The sequence below is a fragment of the Phasianus colchicus genome, chromosome 2 (genome assembly GCF_987193195.1).
Source record: "Phasianus colchicus chromosome 2, bPhaCol1.hap1.1, whole genome shotgun sequence".
Classification (NCBI taxonomy): domain Eukaryota; kingdom Metazoa; phylum Chordata; class Aves; order Galliformes; family Phasianidae; genus Phasianus; species Phasianus colchicus.
The window spans coordinates 8,116,450-8,134,106 of record NC_143437.1 but is presented as its reverse complement, the minus strand read 5'-3'; the positions used below and the strand labels follow the sequence as shown (position 1 = coordinate 8,134,106).

Sequence of the window (17,657 nt, the reverse complement as noted above, 5' to 3'; positions counted from 1 at the left end):
TCACCTGCACCCAACCTTTCTGTACTGTGTACAGTTTCTCTGCTTTTGGGTTTCCCAAATTTCCTCTTCTCATCTTGTTTTTATCAGAAGTCTTTAGAATTGTGAAATCATTAAAGTTGGAAAAACCATTAAAATCATCATGTCCAACCATCAACCCATCATCACCATACCACTAAACCACTTCACTCAAGCTGCCCAAAGTCTCCATGCTACTCCAGAATAAAGTATTTCTTGGGAAGAAAGTCAGCTCAAACCTTCTCTCTGCTTTTTGTTGTACTGCACAGAGATGCAGATCCTCCAATTGCTGCTTCAGTTCACAAGTTCACACACCAATCATTTAGGTACAGCAACCAGTCCAGGCGGGATGGTGGGGCTGCCTATTTGTAGGACTTCCCCTGCGTCAAGCAGGCAGCCCTTTTGACCTGAGGGACGTGGCTTCCTATGGCAGAAACCCAAAAGAGACAGAGTTCACTCATCCCCAAACAAACCTCTGCTTGAGCTGCGTTGTTTGGGTGTCTTCCCTGCGGAAAGCAATGAGTGCCCTGCCCTGCAGGTCAATGGGATGTGCTCTCCTTCCCCCTGCAAGAAGAAAGGGCACTTGCAAACCAAACACAAGAGAAAATTTGCACATGACGGAGGGATGCTCTGATGGCAAATGGGTGTTTTGGTGCAAAGGCATGGCCAAAGCCTCCTGCTGAGGGATCAGAGGGCTCAGTTGCTGAAGTGCTTAGTCATTTCAGATGGCTTCTGCATCATCTGGGCTGCGTGCTTGGGGTGACTCATCTGAGCAGGGCTGAAGGGATGCTAAGGAGCACAGCAGGGCTACAAGTGAAGCTCCATTTCTGTGGCTAAATGAATTTAACACCCAAGCAGCAACTAGTAGTACTTAATAATTGCATTGTATGTTAAGTGCTCAGATACAGCAATGCACCATCGTGGCAAATGACAGAGGAAACGTCAGCAGATGCTCGTACCGTGACCTCTCCACTCAAGCCTCTGCATGTTGGGTATGACTTTTTTCCCCTCTGAGCATGGTGCAAGGACGCAAAGGGAATTTCAGACTCAGGAAACAAGCACCAAGAAGACTTAACTATTCTCTTCCTCTTCCTATGGAGCCAGGAGGAGGTGATGGCAGAGGTACAGTGCAGGAATGGGCTGTGCCCATCCCTGGAAGCACTCCATCATCCCACAGTGTGCCATGACGCAGGGACATTGAAGTGCTGGGAGCTGGAAACATTTTCCTTTACTTCCTTTAAAGGGTGAGAAAGGGATGGAGCAGAGCAGAGGATGACTTGGTCTATAAAAGAAAAAAATGAAGAAAGTTGAAGATGTGGAGCACTTGGCAGAGACCCAAGGCACAAGAGCACAGAGACCGTGAGAAAAATGTCAGTTTACTGCCCAAGCGGATGGAAATCAGATGTCACAACAGGGTTTCACAGGGCTGGTAAATGAGTAAAGGAGAGGGGGAGAAGGAAGAGAAGATGAAGGAAGGAAGGAAGGAAGGAAGGAAGGAAGGAAGGAAGGAAGGAAGGAAGGAAGGAAGGAAGGAAGGAAGGAAGGAAGGAAGGAATACAAAGAAAGACTATGAAAGAAAGACTAAGAAAGAAAGACAGACAAAGCAAGAAAAAAAAAAGAAAGAAAAAACCCGCAAACCCTCCATCTCTACACTCACGCAGCACCTTTGTGGCCTTTCAAGCCCTCTACAAGGGATGTCTGGGATCAGGGCTCCCTCTAGAGGGTTTTGAAGATCTAACGAAAGGCCATGACGTGGCCTTCAGCCATGGGGCCGAAGCTATCCCAGGTCTCCAGGCACGACCAGCTCCATAAAGCCAAAGCAGCAATCCCACCCTATAGGGCAAAGGCACAGTCCTCCCTTGCCCAGAGGACCTGCTGGCATGGGTTGGCATAAAGGGCCTTCTCCATTTGCCAAAATGAGCATCTTCAGCTCCTTGGGGTCTCACCCAGCCAACCGAAGGGCTGGGAAGCTGTGGGTCCACCCTTTGGAAAGGTGCTGCTGGACTGGAGGATTGGAGATGTCCCCAGCAGAGGCGTGTGCAGCCTTTGGTCTCGCAGTTGAGCACAGTGGTGGCATGGAGGATGAGGAAATTTCCCCTGAGCGTGAACTGTGCCATGCTATCAACCAGGCTGGCTCACTGAAGCAGGACTTTGGGGCCCCAATGAAGCGACCTTGGAGGATGACCCAGCTGGACTGGGTCCCCATGGCTCACTAAGGGCCCGTCTGTTGCCAGCTGAGGGTGGTGGCAGTGACTTACTGTTACAGGCCTGTCCCCAGTCATCTCCTACACCAAAAAGCGTTCTCTTTTCCTAACAAACCTGCTCAACACCCCTCTGAGATGTTTGGCCATAAAGAGTAGCTGCAAAGCTCAAGTATTGTTGCTAAAAACTTCATTACAGTGCAGACTACTCAAAGCAATGGGAGACTTCAGACACGTCCATAAAAAAAAAAAACAAAGAGATGTGAATTCATCCTGGAGGTTTTAATTAGAGTGACTGCAGGTGGCATGTTGCTGGGCTGCGGCCTCTCCCAGGCTCTGCAAGGGGATTGCAGCTCTCCAGCTGCTTGGGCTCAAGTTGCGTGTAGAGAGAGTTCAAGCATCTTAAAAGAAAAAGAGAGGAAAAAAACAGTGGTAATGTTGATTTAGCTGCCTGGTTCACCCGGAGCCTCTCAGGGTTTGCAGCGATGGTTTCCTCACCAGCTTTCACTAGATGGTGCTCTGCACCCTTGGTAATGATACGATGCATGGGAGTGGAGCTTGGTCATTGCAGGCTAGTGGGGGCAGTGGGCACAAACAGCAGAAGTTGCAGCCTCGTTAATTCCCGCACGAGTGCCAAAATAATCCAAGTATGAGCACCTGATTAATTTGTGCATGAACACATATCTAATTCATGCATGGGTGCTCAATTAATGTATGCACAAGAGCTCAAACAGCTCGTGCATAAGCACTAGATTAATTCATGCAAGAACAATCGATTAATTCATTCACGAGAACCCAATTAGCTGATGCATGAGCACCCAATTAATTTATGTATGAGTCCAATTACTTCATGCATGAGCACCCACAGAGCTCAAGTACGGGCAAACAATGAATTCCTGCATGGGCACCAGACGAATCCACACATTTGTACCAAACCCACATGCATCCACACTCCCTCTTTGCTTTTGCATGAGCACTCAATGAATTCACCACACACAGCTGCTAGTTAGTCCATGCACAGTGCCTAAGCAGCTTGGGCATGGGCTGCACAGGGCCATCCTGCTTTGCAGACCTTGCAAAGCCCACACCAGATTTGGGACCTCTGAGCATCGCTCTAAGGCCCACAGCCCCACCAGCTATATAGTGAGGCAGTTCTTGGGCATGGGCACAAACACGAACTATTTATTCTCCCTAATTCATGCCCCGGGTCTCATAAGTTGAATTATTTCCAGTCCTGTCTGTTTTTTTAAGCTGTCAGAACAACATCAGGAGAAACCATGTCACTAGATCATGCCACTGCACTCCCAATTGGACCCATCCCAAACAAGAGAAGTCTTTTCTCAATGTGTTAAGTACCGGGCAAGCATCCACAAACTCATTTCTTCCCAAAGAGGCAAGAAAAAACACAGCTTTCCTGTGTGGGTATTCAAGGGCTTGGAGGTGAAGAGTGCAGGGGTAGCCCATGGCACACTCATGGGGCTGCTGCCTGCTGCTGCCACGGCTCTGCTGGGGGCAGGGTCAGGACGTTGGGCTCCTTCAGCATCATTTTCCCACATGTTCATCCCATGCGTGAGTTGCACCCAAGTCTGCGACTCGGTGCCGAGATGCCTTTGGCAGAAGGAGCTGTGCTAATCTCCCGACACGGGGCTGTCCCGGCTCTGTGCAGATAAAATAAATATTTAGCTTTAAAACATCTAACAGTTTTCAAAGCGCTCGGGATGGCCCAAGCATGTTTAGACTGCATGCATAGCAAAGGCTGCGTATCCCTTTCATCATTGCCGGATGACTTTGGTGCTTTTATCCAGAGATCTTTACCATGTTCCCCAGAGAGGTTGCTCCTGTTCCTTTCTGAAGGGGTGGTGAGGCAGTGGCACAGCTGCCTGGGGAGTGGGGAGCTCACCATCCCTGGAGGTGAACCTGAACTGTGAAGATGTAGCACTGAGGGATGTGGTCAGTGGACACGGTGGGGATGGGTTGGGGTCCAACTTGGTGAGCTTAGTGGTCTTTCCCAGTGATTCTATGAGTCTATTCTATGACTCTACTCCTTCTCCCTGGCAGTCTCAATTTAATTTTATTTTATTCCAGCTTGCATCCTGCTAAGAGAGAGACACAGGCTCTTGCCAAGTCTTGGAATTAATGGTTTTAGAAACAAACACAATTTTTCAGGCTTTGGGTTCTTAATACCATCAGCTTTCCAAGAAATTTTAAATCCAGTAAAATTCACCCCAATCCCATAATTGCTCATGGAAACAAAAGCCGGGCAGATTATTCATGCCAAAAAGCTGGCAGGCTTGTAGCTTCGTGAAATGCAGCTTTGTTGGAAGAGTGATCTGTTGTGGGGGAAAATGCACATCATTGGTATTTCTGATTTTAGAAAACAAGCAGAAACAAGGCATTTCAGAAAGAAACAAACTTTAAAAATAGCAAATGGGAGGGCTTACACCACTAGTTTTCAGCCCTGCCCCGCCTGCAGCTAAAAGGAAAGGGGCAGGCAGGGTGATTATATTTTTAGGCTCCTGTTCCTGCCACGGATGCAAGGAAAGCTGCTTTTCCCAATGCTGGCAGGGAAACACTGTGCTGTGGGAACGTCTGCCTGCCACAGCTCCAGGGACTGGTGGTGGAAGGTGGCTTGGAGCCCAGCAGCTTGTTTGTGTGGGGCCAGCCCAGGGGCTCGCTCAGCACCAGCATTTCAGGGCAGTTGTCAGGGGATTCCTTGCAGGGAGGTCTGCACAAGATGAACACAGTGCTACAGCACTTGGAGTGAGGAGCTCCTTTCAGCTCATTTTAAGCCAAGAGGATGAGATTGGGGTAGTATCCCAACACTGCGCCACAGACAGCAAAGCCGATACAGGAATGGAGCATGTGTGCCTCCAAGCTACTGCTCTATGATAGTCTGAAGGGCTTCCTGAGGCTGTTACAGGCACCAGATCTGGACCAAGTCCTTGAGGCATGGTGCAGGTAAAAGTCAGGCCTTCTGCTGTAAGCATGGGTTCCAAAAGTCATTTACCTACAGCTTCATGCAGAGTGTAGATGTGGCACTGAGGGACATGGACAATGGGCATGGTGGGAAGGGTTGATGGTTAGACAAGACACTTTTAGAGGTCTTTTCCACCCTTAATGATTGTGGTTGCATGAGAAGTGTTGGCAGTAGCTGCTTTATTTAAAAATAAGAACGATAGAATGACAAGAATCAAATACAGACTTTGTTCTTCATTAAATGTAAACAATAGCATTGTATTTTAATAGAATTCACCTTTGTGAGAGTACTGCAAGATATTCAGCATTTCCAAGCACCAGGCATCCAGGAAGACTTTCCAGACACCAGCAAGGCATCATCAAATCTAGCAGGCACAGCAAATAGAGGCAGAGGTCTGACAATCCAGTCAGTTCTCAGTCAGGCTTCCCAAAGCAAGCCTGCAGTGGTGAAGTCACATTACAAAGCACTGATCCAGGATGAAATCACTCTGTGCAGCTCAGAAAACAAGAAGTGGTCTATGAAGCAGGGTTTGCCCTCCATCAGGTACTGTGGTGTCAGAATGGCTGATATCCCAGCAGAAGGGCTGCAAAGCATCCTCCTGGAGGAGGCAGCCACCGAATGGGCACAGCTCAGGAAAAGCAATCCACTGCTCTCACATCACCTAGATCTCCCCTGTCTGAAAGGAGGAGTGGGTGGGGCCACTGATGGAGGCACCAACACAGTACAAACTTCAGCAAGAAAGTCAGAAGAAAAAACAAGGCAGAGGGACAGAGATAATACTGTGTGCTGAGACATGAGCACATTGTCAGTTTCTAGAGTTAGAGCAACCTGAAATAGGCTAAAGACCTGCAGCTGTGGCAGAAGTATTCAGCCGTCCCTCCTCTCCTGGGACCTGTTGTGGGCAGGGAAGGGTGAGGGGCAACTCTGTGCCAAGCATCTGTTGACAGCCCTCCTCACAGTTCTGTCATCACAAAGGTATACAGAGCTACTCATATAAAGGACCTCTTCCTCCATTGATCCAAAACAAAATGAGCAGAGGAGGCTGCATGTTTGAGGTGGAGCTGCAAATAGCTGAGCTCAGAGAATAGGGGAGGAGGACAGGTTTGCAGGCAAAAGCTGTGCTAATCCAGGATATATTAAAAAAGAGAAAAAAAAATATATTAAAAAAGGCAAAAAAAAGGCAATTGTTACTGGAGGGAAGGCACCAGTGGTTGCAGGATGCTCAGCTTCTATTCTCCCTTTAAAGCTTCTGTCATAACATCACCATACCACAGGTCTCAGGCCACTGTGCTTGATGGCTGTGGTGATGTTGGTGGTTCCAGCAGTTCATTACTGTGTTTCCTTATGACTAACGCCAGCCGAACAGCAAAGATAAAACAAGTCAGTGCCAGCAGTACAACTAGAAGAGAAACAAAGAAATATGTTAGCATGCAAAAGAATGACAGTTCTTCTTGTCACTTTCTAGCTTCTCAGACAGCAGGGAAAGGACTAAAGCAAACCTAAAGGCCTCTGTCCAGGAGCCATTACCCCCATGATGTCAGGAGGCTGCCATAGGGTAAGGCAAATCTGCTCTGACCAATAACCAGTAACACACCAATGCTTCCAGGTCAAGGCATGTCTAAAAAAGTGGAAATCTTATAGACATGGGCATAAAAACACATGACATTAACAAACAAGTCCAAGAATAGTTGAACTATATAAAGAAACAGGCACCAGTTTGGGAAAAGCACATTCTTGCTCTACCTGCCAAACAAGCTGAACCACTAAGAATGAAAGTTTGCTGGTATAGAGGCAGGAAAAGCACCTCCTGCAGGAGCAGAGCTGTCTGCCAGACTTTACACACCTCCACATTGCAGATGGCCACAACCACCAGGGCAGGATTCAATGGACTTGTGGCTCTGGCAGATGAGCTCTGCTTAGTCCTGCTGGGTGCTCCTAGGCAAATCCTGACTCCCAGCTGCACACCCTGCCCATCCAGCAGAAGGGGAACACACATCAAGGCGGCTGCAATGCTGGAGGTGCAAGCCCAGCAACTGGCTTCAGCCACTGGTATGCAGCACTGGGAGGGCTGAAGGGTGAAAATACGCTCTCTTCTGCTTCAGCAAGAAAGGGTTTGCACATCTCTGCCTCTTTCGTGCTTGCATATAACTACTCATAATGACACAGCTTTTGCCATATTGTTGCCTGTACAGCATGTATGCAGCTTAAGCCCTTTTACAGTGTATGACTACATCCAGCTCAGCTACAGCAGCCCTCAGCAACAAAATAATCCTCGCCAAACTTGTCAGTGCTAGCCTAGACTGCACAGGAGAGGAGCACGTGCAGGGCTTTGCATTGTGGAATTCAGATATTGCTCCTGCTTGGGTCAGACATTAAAGCACTGCTCCATAATCACAAGCAATACAAAGCAAAGCCCACAGACTTCATCCCAGACCTGTGTTCTGAATGCCTGCCCTGTGTCAGAGGGCAGGGAGCTACCAGCAGAGCACCAAAAGCTCACAGGGCTGGCAAGTTTCTCTGGGACATCACAAACATGTGATCACAGAGCAAATTTATTGCAGTGGGAAGCAGACAGGAAGCAACACCAGGTTTGATTTCAACCCCAAGGCTCACAGGCAATAACCTCAATTGCAAACAGAAGCACACTGTTCCAAAGATTATGAGAGATTCACCTATAAAAACACCGTTGGTGGTTGGGGAGGAAACTGAGAAGTCCTTGCACATGCTGCCAGTCAGAGCTATTATAACCACCGGGTAGATCGTGAGGTTATAACGGACGTACTTATCAAGAAAGAAGTTCTCCTGACAAAACCTGTGGAGAAAAACAACGACCAAGCTGTATGTTTGTTTCATTGGAATCCCCCCACCACCACCCACAAAAAGCTTAAGACAAGAGTCAGATTAAGAATGCTTTGTTGGAGGCATGGACCAGAACTCAAAATAGTCATATACTAAAATTATTAAGATTAATAAAAAAATTAAAGGGTAAATGTAGGGAAAAATAAATATTAGATGCAAGTTTTCTGCAAATGGAGAGGTATGAAGGAGAATCTTAAATTCAACATGTAAAAATCCCCCTTACTCCTCCCAGGAAGGGGCTTGGCCATGGGAAATGGATTTTTTTTTTTTTTGCCCAGTGTAATATCCCATGGGTATATTACAGCAAGGTTACAGAATCAAAATTGGTTGAGTGAGTTTTCATTCTTTGAGAGGGACTGATTGTGATACATTAGAGATAGAAGAGCTCTTCCAGGCCCAGAAGGAACTCAGGAGGTTGCTCACCACAGGACAAGCATGAGGGTGAGGATGCTCAGAGAGGCAGTGGTTGCTGTCTCATTGGACACATCCCACTTGTAGATCAACACAACGGCAAAGTTCAGCAGAGTGGCGATGGTGGTCCATGTGGCATACAGTGCCAGCCCATTCTGCACCTGCCACGAGTACAGCAAGAGGACAAGGGTGAGGATAAGGAACCCAGATGCTTTCAATTCCCTTTGTTCTGCTTGCACCTCACGAATAGAAATGCAAGGGTGGACAGAACAATGCCCACCCCCAGTTTGTGCCAAGGGACTTAGAGACATTTCTAGCAGAAACGTTTACACATGTACACATTTGCAGCTCCACTGATAACCCTCTCAGCTCCTTGAAAATGCTTTTTCAGCTCCCTAAACGCCACCTACTAGGATTCGGATGAGCCAGAGATCAGCTTGGTGGCCCTTCATGAACCACGTGGAATGGATACTCAAGGCTCTGTGTGAAATGAAGAGAGCAGCATCCGTGGTAAAAGTGAGGGCTGCCAACAACAGCAGGGCTGGGAGGAGGTATCTAGGACAAAAAAAAAAAAACCACACAACATACAATGCATTTTTTCAGTGGTGTCACAATGCCTTAATTCATAGCTTTAGTGTTTGGCCTTTACTGACTTTAAGTTAATCAAGCCTTTAATAAAGGTAATCGCTATGTGTAGGCCTCATTTTGACATACTGTTTTACTCCTAATCATTAAGTTATTATTTCCTCACAGCAGCTGATTTCTTCATCTCTTGACAGTGGTACTATTATAAGCCCTTCATGCCAGCACGATGATGAAAACAATCCAAGGCAATGAGCTTAACTGTATTTATGAAGGCTGTCATGGCTCTTGTCCTATCTGTTGGATGAAACACTGAAGAACAGCAATTGTGAAGAGATAAAACTTTAACAGCCCATCTATCTCATGGACAAGATGAAAATTGTAAAAAACCAGACATTTAAGAGTAGTTTTTGCCAAGGCTTGCCCAAATGTTTCACTAGTGAAGCAGTCCCAACATAAGGGTTAGAAAGCTGCTGTAAGAAGCGTGGCTTACTCTCTGTCCCATAGAAACAGCCATCCAACATTGAGGCCATTATTCAGAATCCATGCCATGTAAAAAGGTATTGGCAGCAGGTCCGGCTTCATGAAGACACATCCAAGTTCATTTCTGTAAGGAAAAAGAACGAACCCCATCAGAATCCGCCACAAACACTTCTCTTTCCACAGCTCCACAGCAGAGGACCACAGGCATTCAGGAAGCCCCTTGCACTGGTGGCAGCACACCAGAGACAGATCTGTGCCCACTGCTGCCTGCAGACACTGCAGAGCCCACAAGGCTCCCCAGCACAGTCAGGAGCTGGGACAGGTGGGATAAGGAGAGAGAAAATACGCCTGGATTGCAATCAGAGCACATTTTATGGTGGTAGAATTGAGGCCATCATGAACTTCTCCTTCAGAAGCCTGCTTTGTAATTCTTCTGGCCTAACTTTCCTTACAGTGTATTTTGTAGCACTTCATATACCTAAACACAACAGTGTCACCTGTAACCTGACAGCATTCAGTGCAGCTCCCAGACAGGCAACAGGCCTCTTATGATGAGTATCTGGAGAGCAAGAAACAAACACTTGGGTGGAAGCAGCGTTCCTTCCAAGGCAGTGGGCAGCCTAAACAGACAGCTTCCATTTGTGGCAGTCCTTTGCTTGACTTTGCTATTTGGAAGGAGTATTAATTGCAATTTTGCAGTCTAGTTATCTGAATTTTTTTTTGAAAGGCAACTGAAATACATATATAAAATGCCATCACATGGCTAGATTTTGCCTCCTACATGAACCATTAGCAGAACTGGAACATTTAGTTCTACCACCATAGGTAATCACTGTAACAAGTATTCATTGCAAGACTTTAGAGAAGGGAAAGGCAATTTTCCTTTAAACAAACAAAAAAGTAAAGCCAGTAAGTCGATTCTACCTACTTCCACCCTCCCATCCAAATACTCACTATCTTTACCTAGATATTTTGGAACTTGATGATCCTTGGGGTCCTTTCCAACCCAAGCCATTATATGATTTTACAGCTCCTCCTCATCTTGTCACCTTACCTTTAGGGCTTCAGGTTGAAAAATTTCTCACACTGAGAGGAAATTTTCACACTGGAAAATTTTAGACAGTGGTCCCTCTGATCAATTTTCTTACATCTATTCTACGATATGTATCAGTTCACCTTCTTCCCCCATCTCTCATCCTTGCTCACGCATCTACTTCCAAGCCTCATTTCTCACCATTCCTCACAACTGTTACATTCTCTTCCTCTTAATAAATAATAATAGTATTTAAAAAAATCTAAATACTGTTTCTGCCAGCTTCTATCATCTCCTTTTCCACAACAAGGATGTGAAAAAGGATGTTTCCAGCCAATACTTGAGAAGATATGTTTTTATGTTGAAAAAAAATGAAAAAAAAGAACTACAAAAGAAGTGACAGACTCTGCAAAGCAGCTGCTGGGTAACTCTATCAGATCACATGAACTAGTGGGAACAACCAGTCCTCACAGAACTGTAGACTTGCTTTGCGTGGACAGATTACAAAGTAGTTCATATAGACCTCCAACCTGCTTCTATGCTTTGGATGCTGAACTGGAAAGAAGCTCTAGAGATTCAGCCTGTCAAGCCAAGAGGAACGGCAGCGGTTTTGCACCAGAAAGCCCCGGGTGTGAGTAACAGACTGTACCACAGAAGGGAAGTGCCACCCCCAGCATTTGTGTCATGGGCAGGGAGTACCTCCGGCAGATCCCCGACAGCGCATACAGGAGCCACGCCAGTTGCCAGGCATAGATGACATTCCAGATGAGGAAAGTCCAGCCAGCCGGTGTGAAGTCGGTGCTGTACTTCTCTGAGATGTTGCCAGGGGTTGTCCGGAACAGACCTGGTAGTGAATGTTATTGCAGCCTAATGTATTATTACATACCACGGATGGGGAAAGACTGCTGATTTTCTCAACCTGCAATCTTGCTCAAGGTTTAGTCCACACCTCAGTAGAGCTGAGAGGATGCCCTTGTTGAAAACAAACCGCATGCTTCAATTGGCTTCCTTTCAAAAACCCATTACAGGATCACTATCCCTTATGGAGATCCCTGAGCACCTTTCTCTTGCACAGAACCAGAAAAGCCAGTTACGTGCGAAAGCCAAAGAGAAGCATTTGACTCTCATTTCTGACAGACTGACCTGGGCAGCATGCAAACCAAGCACCATCCCCTAAAAACCCACAGCAACAGAACCTGGAGAGCTTCCACCAGGGATACAAGGGCAACGTGTAAAAACAGACTTTCACCAGCAGATACATCCAGACCATTTGCTTAGATTTCAAGGGACTGGAAGAGGCTCTGATGGTTTGAAGAAGTGAAACTTATCTAAGGCATCAGAAAGTGATGCAGTGCAAAGACTATCTCTCTGAACAAAAAGCATTTGCTTGCATTACCTTTGAAAAGACCAGTGGCATTTCCAGCATTCAGTATCACCATGGCTGTGAAAGTAGCCAGAGACAGCAACATCACAAAAATCTTCAGCTTGGGCATGGAGTCCATTTTACCCTGAAAAAGGATAAGAGATTTTGTTTGTTCATACTAATGCATGCTTCATTTTGTTCTCTGATTCAGAATCTGTTTTAGTGAAAGAAACGAAGCTGTAAATCTCCCAGTTTTAGCTGCTGACTTCTGTTGGTGTTTTCACTACTTCTCACAGCAATATTCAGGAACCATGAAGATGTGGCACTGAGGAACATGGCCAGTGGGCATGGGTCAGTGGTTGGACATAATGATCTTAGCGGTCTTCCCTGACCTTTGTGATTCTATGATTCTTTATGAGTTACCTGCTCATCCACCAGCTATCAAAATAATTCAAATGCTTTAGCAGGTCTTCAGAACTCTGTAGATTGTAAGTTCTCTCTATATTACATCTTTTAAGCTTCGTAAGTAGTGACTTGAGCTCTCCCAAGTGATCTCCATTAGTAAAAACTTTGTTCTATCAAGGAAAAGTTCTATAAAACTATGTGTACACGCACCCGCAGCATGGGCAATACCTTTATTTCCCCTCACAGCCCAGCACTTGAGCTGCCTTTTCTATACAGAGACTTCAGTGCCTCCTAGGGTTGGCAGAAATAACAACGGAGCTACTCAGCATCTAACTCAAATTCCATCTCCCATTCAGTGGATAGTTTTACAGTTCTGGGCTTTTTCTGTGAGTGAGCTGCATCCAGATACAGCAAAAGGAAGTGGGAGAGGAAATTTAGTAGGAGACTGAGTTTTCTGCTAAATCCATGAACACCTTTCCTACCCAGTTCCACCTAAGCAGAAAAGGGCCCATTCATTTTCATGAAAAACTTGCGTTTTGAACTCAACTCAGGCTATCAAATCCTGATGAGATTTATGGTGGACAAACCTCCAAGCAACTTATTGTCTTCAACAGAGATATGCTGAGCTAGCAAATTCTGAGAAAAAAATCTGTTTGTAGTACCAAATACATATTTCCTGATGCAGGAAAACCTAACCTGCAGATTTCTGAAAGTTTGGGAAATATAGCAGAGGAAATATCACTGCATGCTTGCCCTGCTCTTCTTTTTTTTTTTCCCCTCGAATACCAGTTGTCAGACACTGAGCCAGTATTCAGGGCTGAATGGCCCTTCCATCTCACTGCCCAGCTAAATCTACGTTCTCCTGACAGTTCCGTAATTGAATTCGGCACCACCTTTCTTTTTTATTAGCATATTTGGAAGAGACATGTCTACACAGCCTCAGAGAAATGTGCGCTCGCTTACAGAAGCCCAAGAGGAAAGCATTATTTTAACCCCTGTCAATAGCTTCACCACCCATCTCTCACGTCCTGCCTCCCTCTAATGCACAGCTTGGCAATGAAAGCCTGCAGCATTTCCCTGCCTGCAGCGATCAGCCATCAGGCGCCCTTTAGAAGGATCAGAAATATTACTCACGACGATCCGCTCAGCACAGAGCTTTGGCAGCACCTTACTGCTGTAGTTCAGCCACCATGGGCACTGAAGTCTCCTCTGCTTGAGCCAACCTACAGAGCTTTTCCAGCACTTCCAGCAGATCAGTACCAGAGCATTATTTTCAGAAATCACGGTGGTTAGGAATGCTTTCTGTGAGTTGCAGCCTCTGATTGGCTACAGCTTCCTGAAAGCAAACACTTATGCAAGAGAAACACAATTACTTAACAAGGGACTTTTATAACAGCAATGCGTGTTGCAAACTGGATGACAGACAGAAGCTAAAGAATGCCTGCTGCGTCCTGCTTTGTGCTTCCACGAGGAAGGAATAAATACATCAGAGCTCAAAACTCACACACCTGGGAGGAAACAGGAATCACCCCCACCTGTATCTCCACCTCCTACAGGGCTGCGGTCACCAAACATCCTTTATCTCCCTGTTGTCAACTGAAAACATGCTTCACAGAAACACCATTTCTCAAATGCAACTACAGCATCTACCAAGCTGGCAGTACAGCAGTGGATCCCCAACCATAAGGGCAGTGAGTAAAGTAGCACCAAGCACTGAGGTGTTGTTGCCTCTAAACAGATGACATCATGGGGTTGAGAGTGAATCCTGCTTGGGATTCCTTGTTTTTTGGGTAGTGGGGGGAAAAATAAACACAAGAACATGGGTGTGCATGGCTGTGGGGAAGGGCCAGGCATTCAGCCAGCACTGCTGCCCTACGTTATCAGGGTAAGCCTGAGGTCCACCCTCTGAAGGAATTCTGGTGATGAAACCAGCAGCTTCAGTGTGATTCAAATCAGAGAATACACACTGATCAGAAAAGCATATATTACATATATATACACATACTTCCACTTATCAAATAGTCCAAATCACCCCAATATGATGTCAGGCATTCTATTTTCATCCAGTTGTTGGAAACATCCAAATAGTTTTTGTCAGGATGGTATCTCTGATAAAGCAGATTTTATTCACGATTGCAATGGCGGGCGTCCCGCAAGCAGGAGCGCATCTATGGATACAACATGGCAGTCTTTATACCCTGTCTTCTCCCCTTTGCCTCCCCCCTCTCCCCTGTTTCCCCACTGGCTGGGTACTCCACAATCTTATCAGGAGGTTTTACATTTATTAATGAATTGCCTTGTTCTCTGGTTTGATCTCGTGCAGGATCTTCTTGCAATGTGTGTTACAAAATATACATATACAGAGCGTGCAGTCCTGGGAAGGTTTGTTTAGAGGATAAACGATGTAAACTATCAGAGATCCTCCCCAAGTTAAGTAAAGAGATTCCCAAAAAGAACTATGACAACGGAGTTCATGAAATAAAAAAATATTATCCAATTCTAATGCAGAAACAACATTTGATTCCCACAATTCTCCCCTTTTTCTTTTTTTATACGCTGTTGCAATTTTTTTTTTGTTTGTTTCACTTTTATAGACATCTCCCTCTTCTCCACTTTCTTTATTTCCCATCTCCTCTAATACCATCATTTTATCCAGATGTGGTGACTCCATTGGTGTTTGCTTCAATAGTGCTGTCTCGATCAATCACCATACCAGTCCCCTCACACAGGGGATAACACAGCAACCAATGGCCATCAGGGCTCCTGCTACTACTATGAAAGAAGTAAACGTGGGTACAATCACCCCTTTCCATTCACCAAGCCAGGACTCCAACCATCCAGTGATAGAAGTATATATTCCTGATTATTTTGCCAGTTCATTGGCAAGGGTGGTAAGCTCTTGCAATGCCTTAGTTATTCTATCACCTGGAGCTGTGTTATTGGGATGAAGGTGCAACAACGGGTACCCAGCATTACACATACATTTTTTTTTTTTTCCAGCTTGTATCATATCTTAGGAGATCTTATTTTCCCATCCTACTTGTGGCATCTAACTGTTCTGCAGTTCCCTTTATTGCACCCTTTTGTATAATTTGTAAATCTCCACTGATTATAACAAATGTAGTTAATCCAATCTACATTCTTGTTGATCATCACCCACCAGGACAGTGATTCAAACCCTGCAACAATTTGATTTCTAGCCTTAAAATCATCAGGACAACAAGAAGTGAAAAGTTTAAATCCTTAGCTTGCCCACATACCAAACAATTACTGATATAAGTATACTTTGCAATGATGCTTTTATATCTCTTGTGGAAAACATCTATATCAAATGCTGCATTTAATCAAATTAACATTTCTAACAATTAGAAGAGCCCATATTACTGTGTTTGGATTCACAATTTTAAGGGTCCAGCTGACTTCAGTTCCCATTGCGTTTGAGGGACCTTCTTAACTCTAGTATGATGTGTACACAATGCTTGTTCTTTAATTTATTTTTTTTTTACTGCTGTGCAGGATGTTAGCAGCAGACTGTAGAGTGCCAGATTCTGTATCGGGTGTGTATCTGTGTGTGTATGTTGTCATTACCTGCCTGGTTTGGGGTCGGGGCTGTTGTCGCTTCTGAGCTCCTGCAGTGGGAAGAGCTTGAGCAATCGGTGCCCATGCAGAACTGCAGCATGGGGGAGCGCTTGGTAAGGACAGCCCTGCAGCCCTCAGCTGGACGAACTTCTTCCGTGTGTGCAGACTGTGAGCTGTGCAGCCGTGCCTGGCTGCACCGCTCCAGCTCAGAGTCCGCTGCCTGAAGCTGCATCTTTGCTGCCTTCCCTCCTGCCCAGAGCCTCGAAGCTGCTCCCGCAGTCCTCTGCCCACCCCCAACATGCCAGAGAAGACATCTGGCAGCGGGCTGGAGGAATCCCAGCACCCTGTTTTCCTTCTGCCCGCAGCTCTCTCCTCCTCTGCCACACAGGGCACCAGCCTGCAAAATGGGAATGGTCGGGAGGAAAGGGAGCGCTGGCAGGAGCGACTGCTGCAGCTGGCCGGGGGGGTCTGCCTCCCCTGTGCCCTTGTGGGCTACCTGCCCAGCTGCAGGAGGAGCACAGAAGGGCAGATAAAAAAGGTGCAGCTGAGCCGGGTGGACCTGCACAACCCTCTGGCCATCCTGCCGATGGCAGCTGTGACACATCGATTCTTTCTATGCAGCTGAATTCATGTTTTCCATCTGTAAACTTCGGTGGAGAACTGCAGGTTTTGTTAATCTTTGTGGAAATGATGTAACGGTCCCCAAGAATCTCAGAACTGCAACTTTGTCTCTGCCTGCGTAGACCTGCTAGGGCCTAAAACTACACGTTTTATGGCATTAAAAAGAATAAAAAGCCAAAAATGAAACCTGGAGTTGAAGAAAGACCTTAGAAAAAAAATACATTAAAATGTGAACAAGACAGAGGCTGAGCAAACGTTAATATAGCCCTGTGCTTTCTGCCAAAGTGCTTTATCTCGTTATCGTTACATTTGCTGGGCAGTTGCATTTCGGTATGTGAATATTTAAAAAAAGTGCAATGGATGCTGGCAAAAACAAGTCTGTTTTCTATTTTAACAGATGTTCATAAGCACTTAGCACAGCTTTCCGGGGTCTGGAGTACTTTCCCTTTGTTTTCTTCGTCTTTTCACCCCGCTTTTAACTTCGCGCTCTTCCCCCGTCATCACAACGCGGAACGGATCGCCACGGCCTGCGCCGCGGGTCCCCGGCAATGCCGCCGGAGTTCTTCCCGCGGTCTCTGCTGCCACCTCGTGGCCAATGCGCGGAACTGCCGCTGCCCGCTGCTCAGGCCGGCAAGCGGTACAACGCATGCGCGTAGAAACGCGGAAGTGGCGTTTTAACCGCTCTGCGCCGCTAATCCGCCGCTCTCTATGGTGATCAGTCCTCCAGATAAAAAAAAAAAAAAAAAAGCGCTACGCACGCACTGGATTCTGCTCCGAACGGGGCATACGCCGGACTCTGCCCGCCACGGCGCATGCGCCTGTCTGTGCCCCGCAATGCGCGTGTGCCACGTGCTCTGCGCGCATACGCCCTGCTGCGACATAGCAACGCTGCCGCAATTCTGCCGATTGACCGCGTGGGGGCACCAGAAACCGCCTCGATGCAGTTCCCCCGATTGGCCACGAGAGATCGCGGAAACAACTGCGACGCACTTTTGCCGACCGGCCACGCGGTGGCACCAGATACCGCGGAAATCACTTCGCCGCTAGGACTGCTGTGGGTCTACAGCAAGCCGTCGCCAGCCCGTTCTCTCTTTTGATGGCAGAGGAAAAACACAGAAGGGAGAGGGG

General features: G+C 46.5%; 1 protein-coding gene across 1 annotated transcript; it reads right to left on the bottom strand.

Moving 5' to 3' along the window:
• Positions 1 to 5,355: 5,355 nt before the first annotated feature.
• LOC116232750 (uncharacterized) lies at positions 5,356 to 13,779 on the bottom strand. The gene is made up of 8 exons (XM_031599324.2): positions 13,464 to 13,779; positions 11,958 to 12,069; positions 11,261 to 11,405; positions 9,539 to 9,652; positions 8,874 to 9,018; positions 8,476 to 8,624; positions 7,866 to 8,005; positions 5,356 to 6,592 (listed from the first exon to the last, which is right to left on the bottom strand). The coding sequence occupies exons 2-8, from the start codon at positions 12,061 to 12,063 to the stop codon at positions 6,471 to 6,473; spliced, it is 921 nt and encodes a 306-aa protein (XP_031455184.2). The 5' UTR covers positions 12,064 to 12,069; positions 13,464 to 13,779; the 3' UTR covers positions 5,356 to 6,470.
• Positions 13,780 to 17,657: the final 3,878 nt, after the last annotated feature.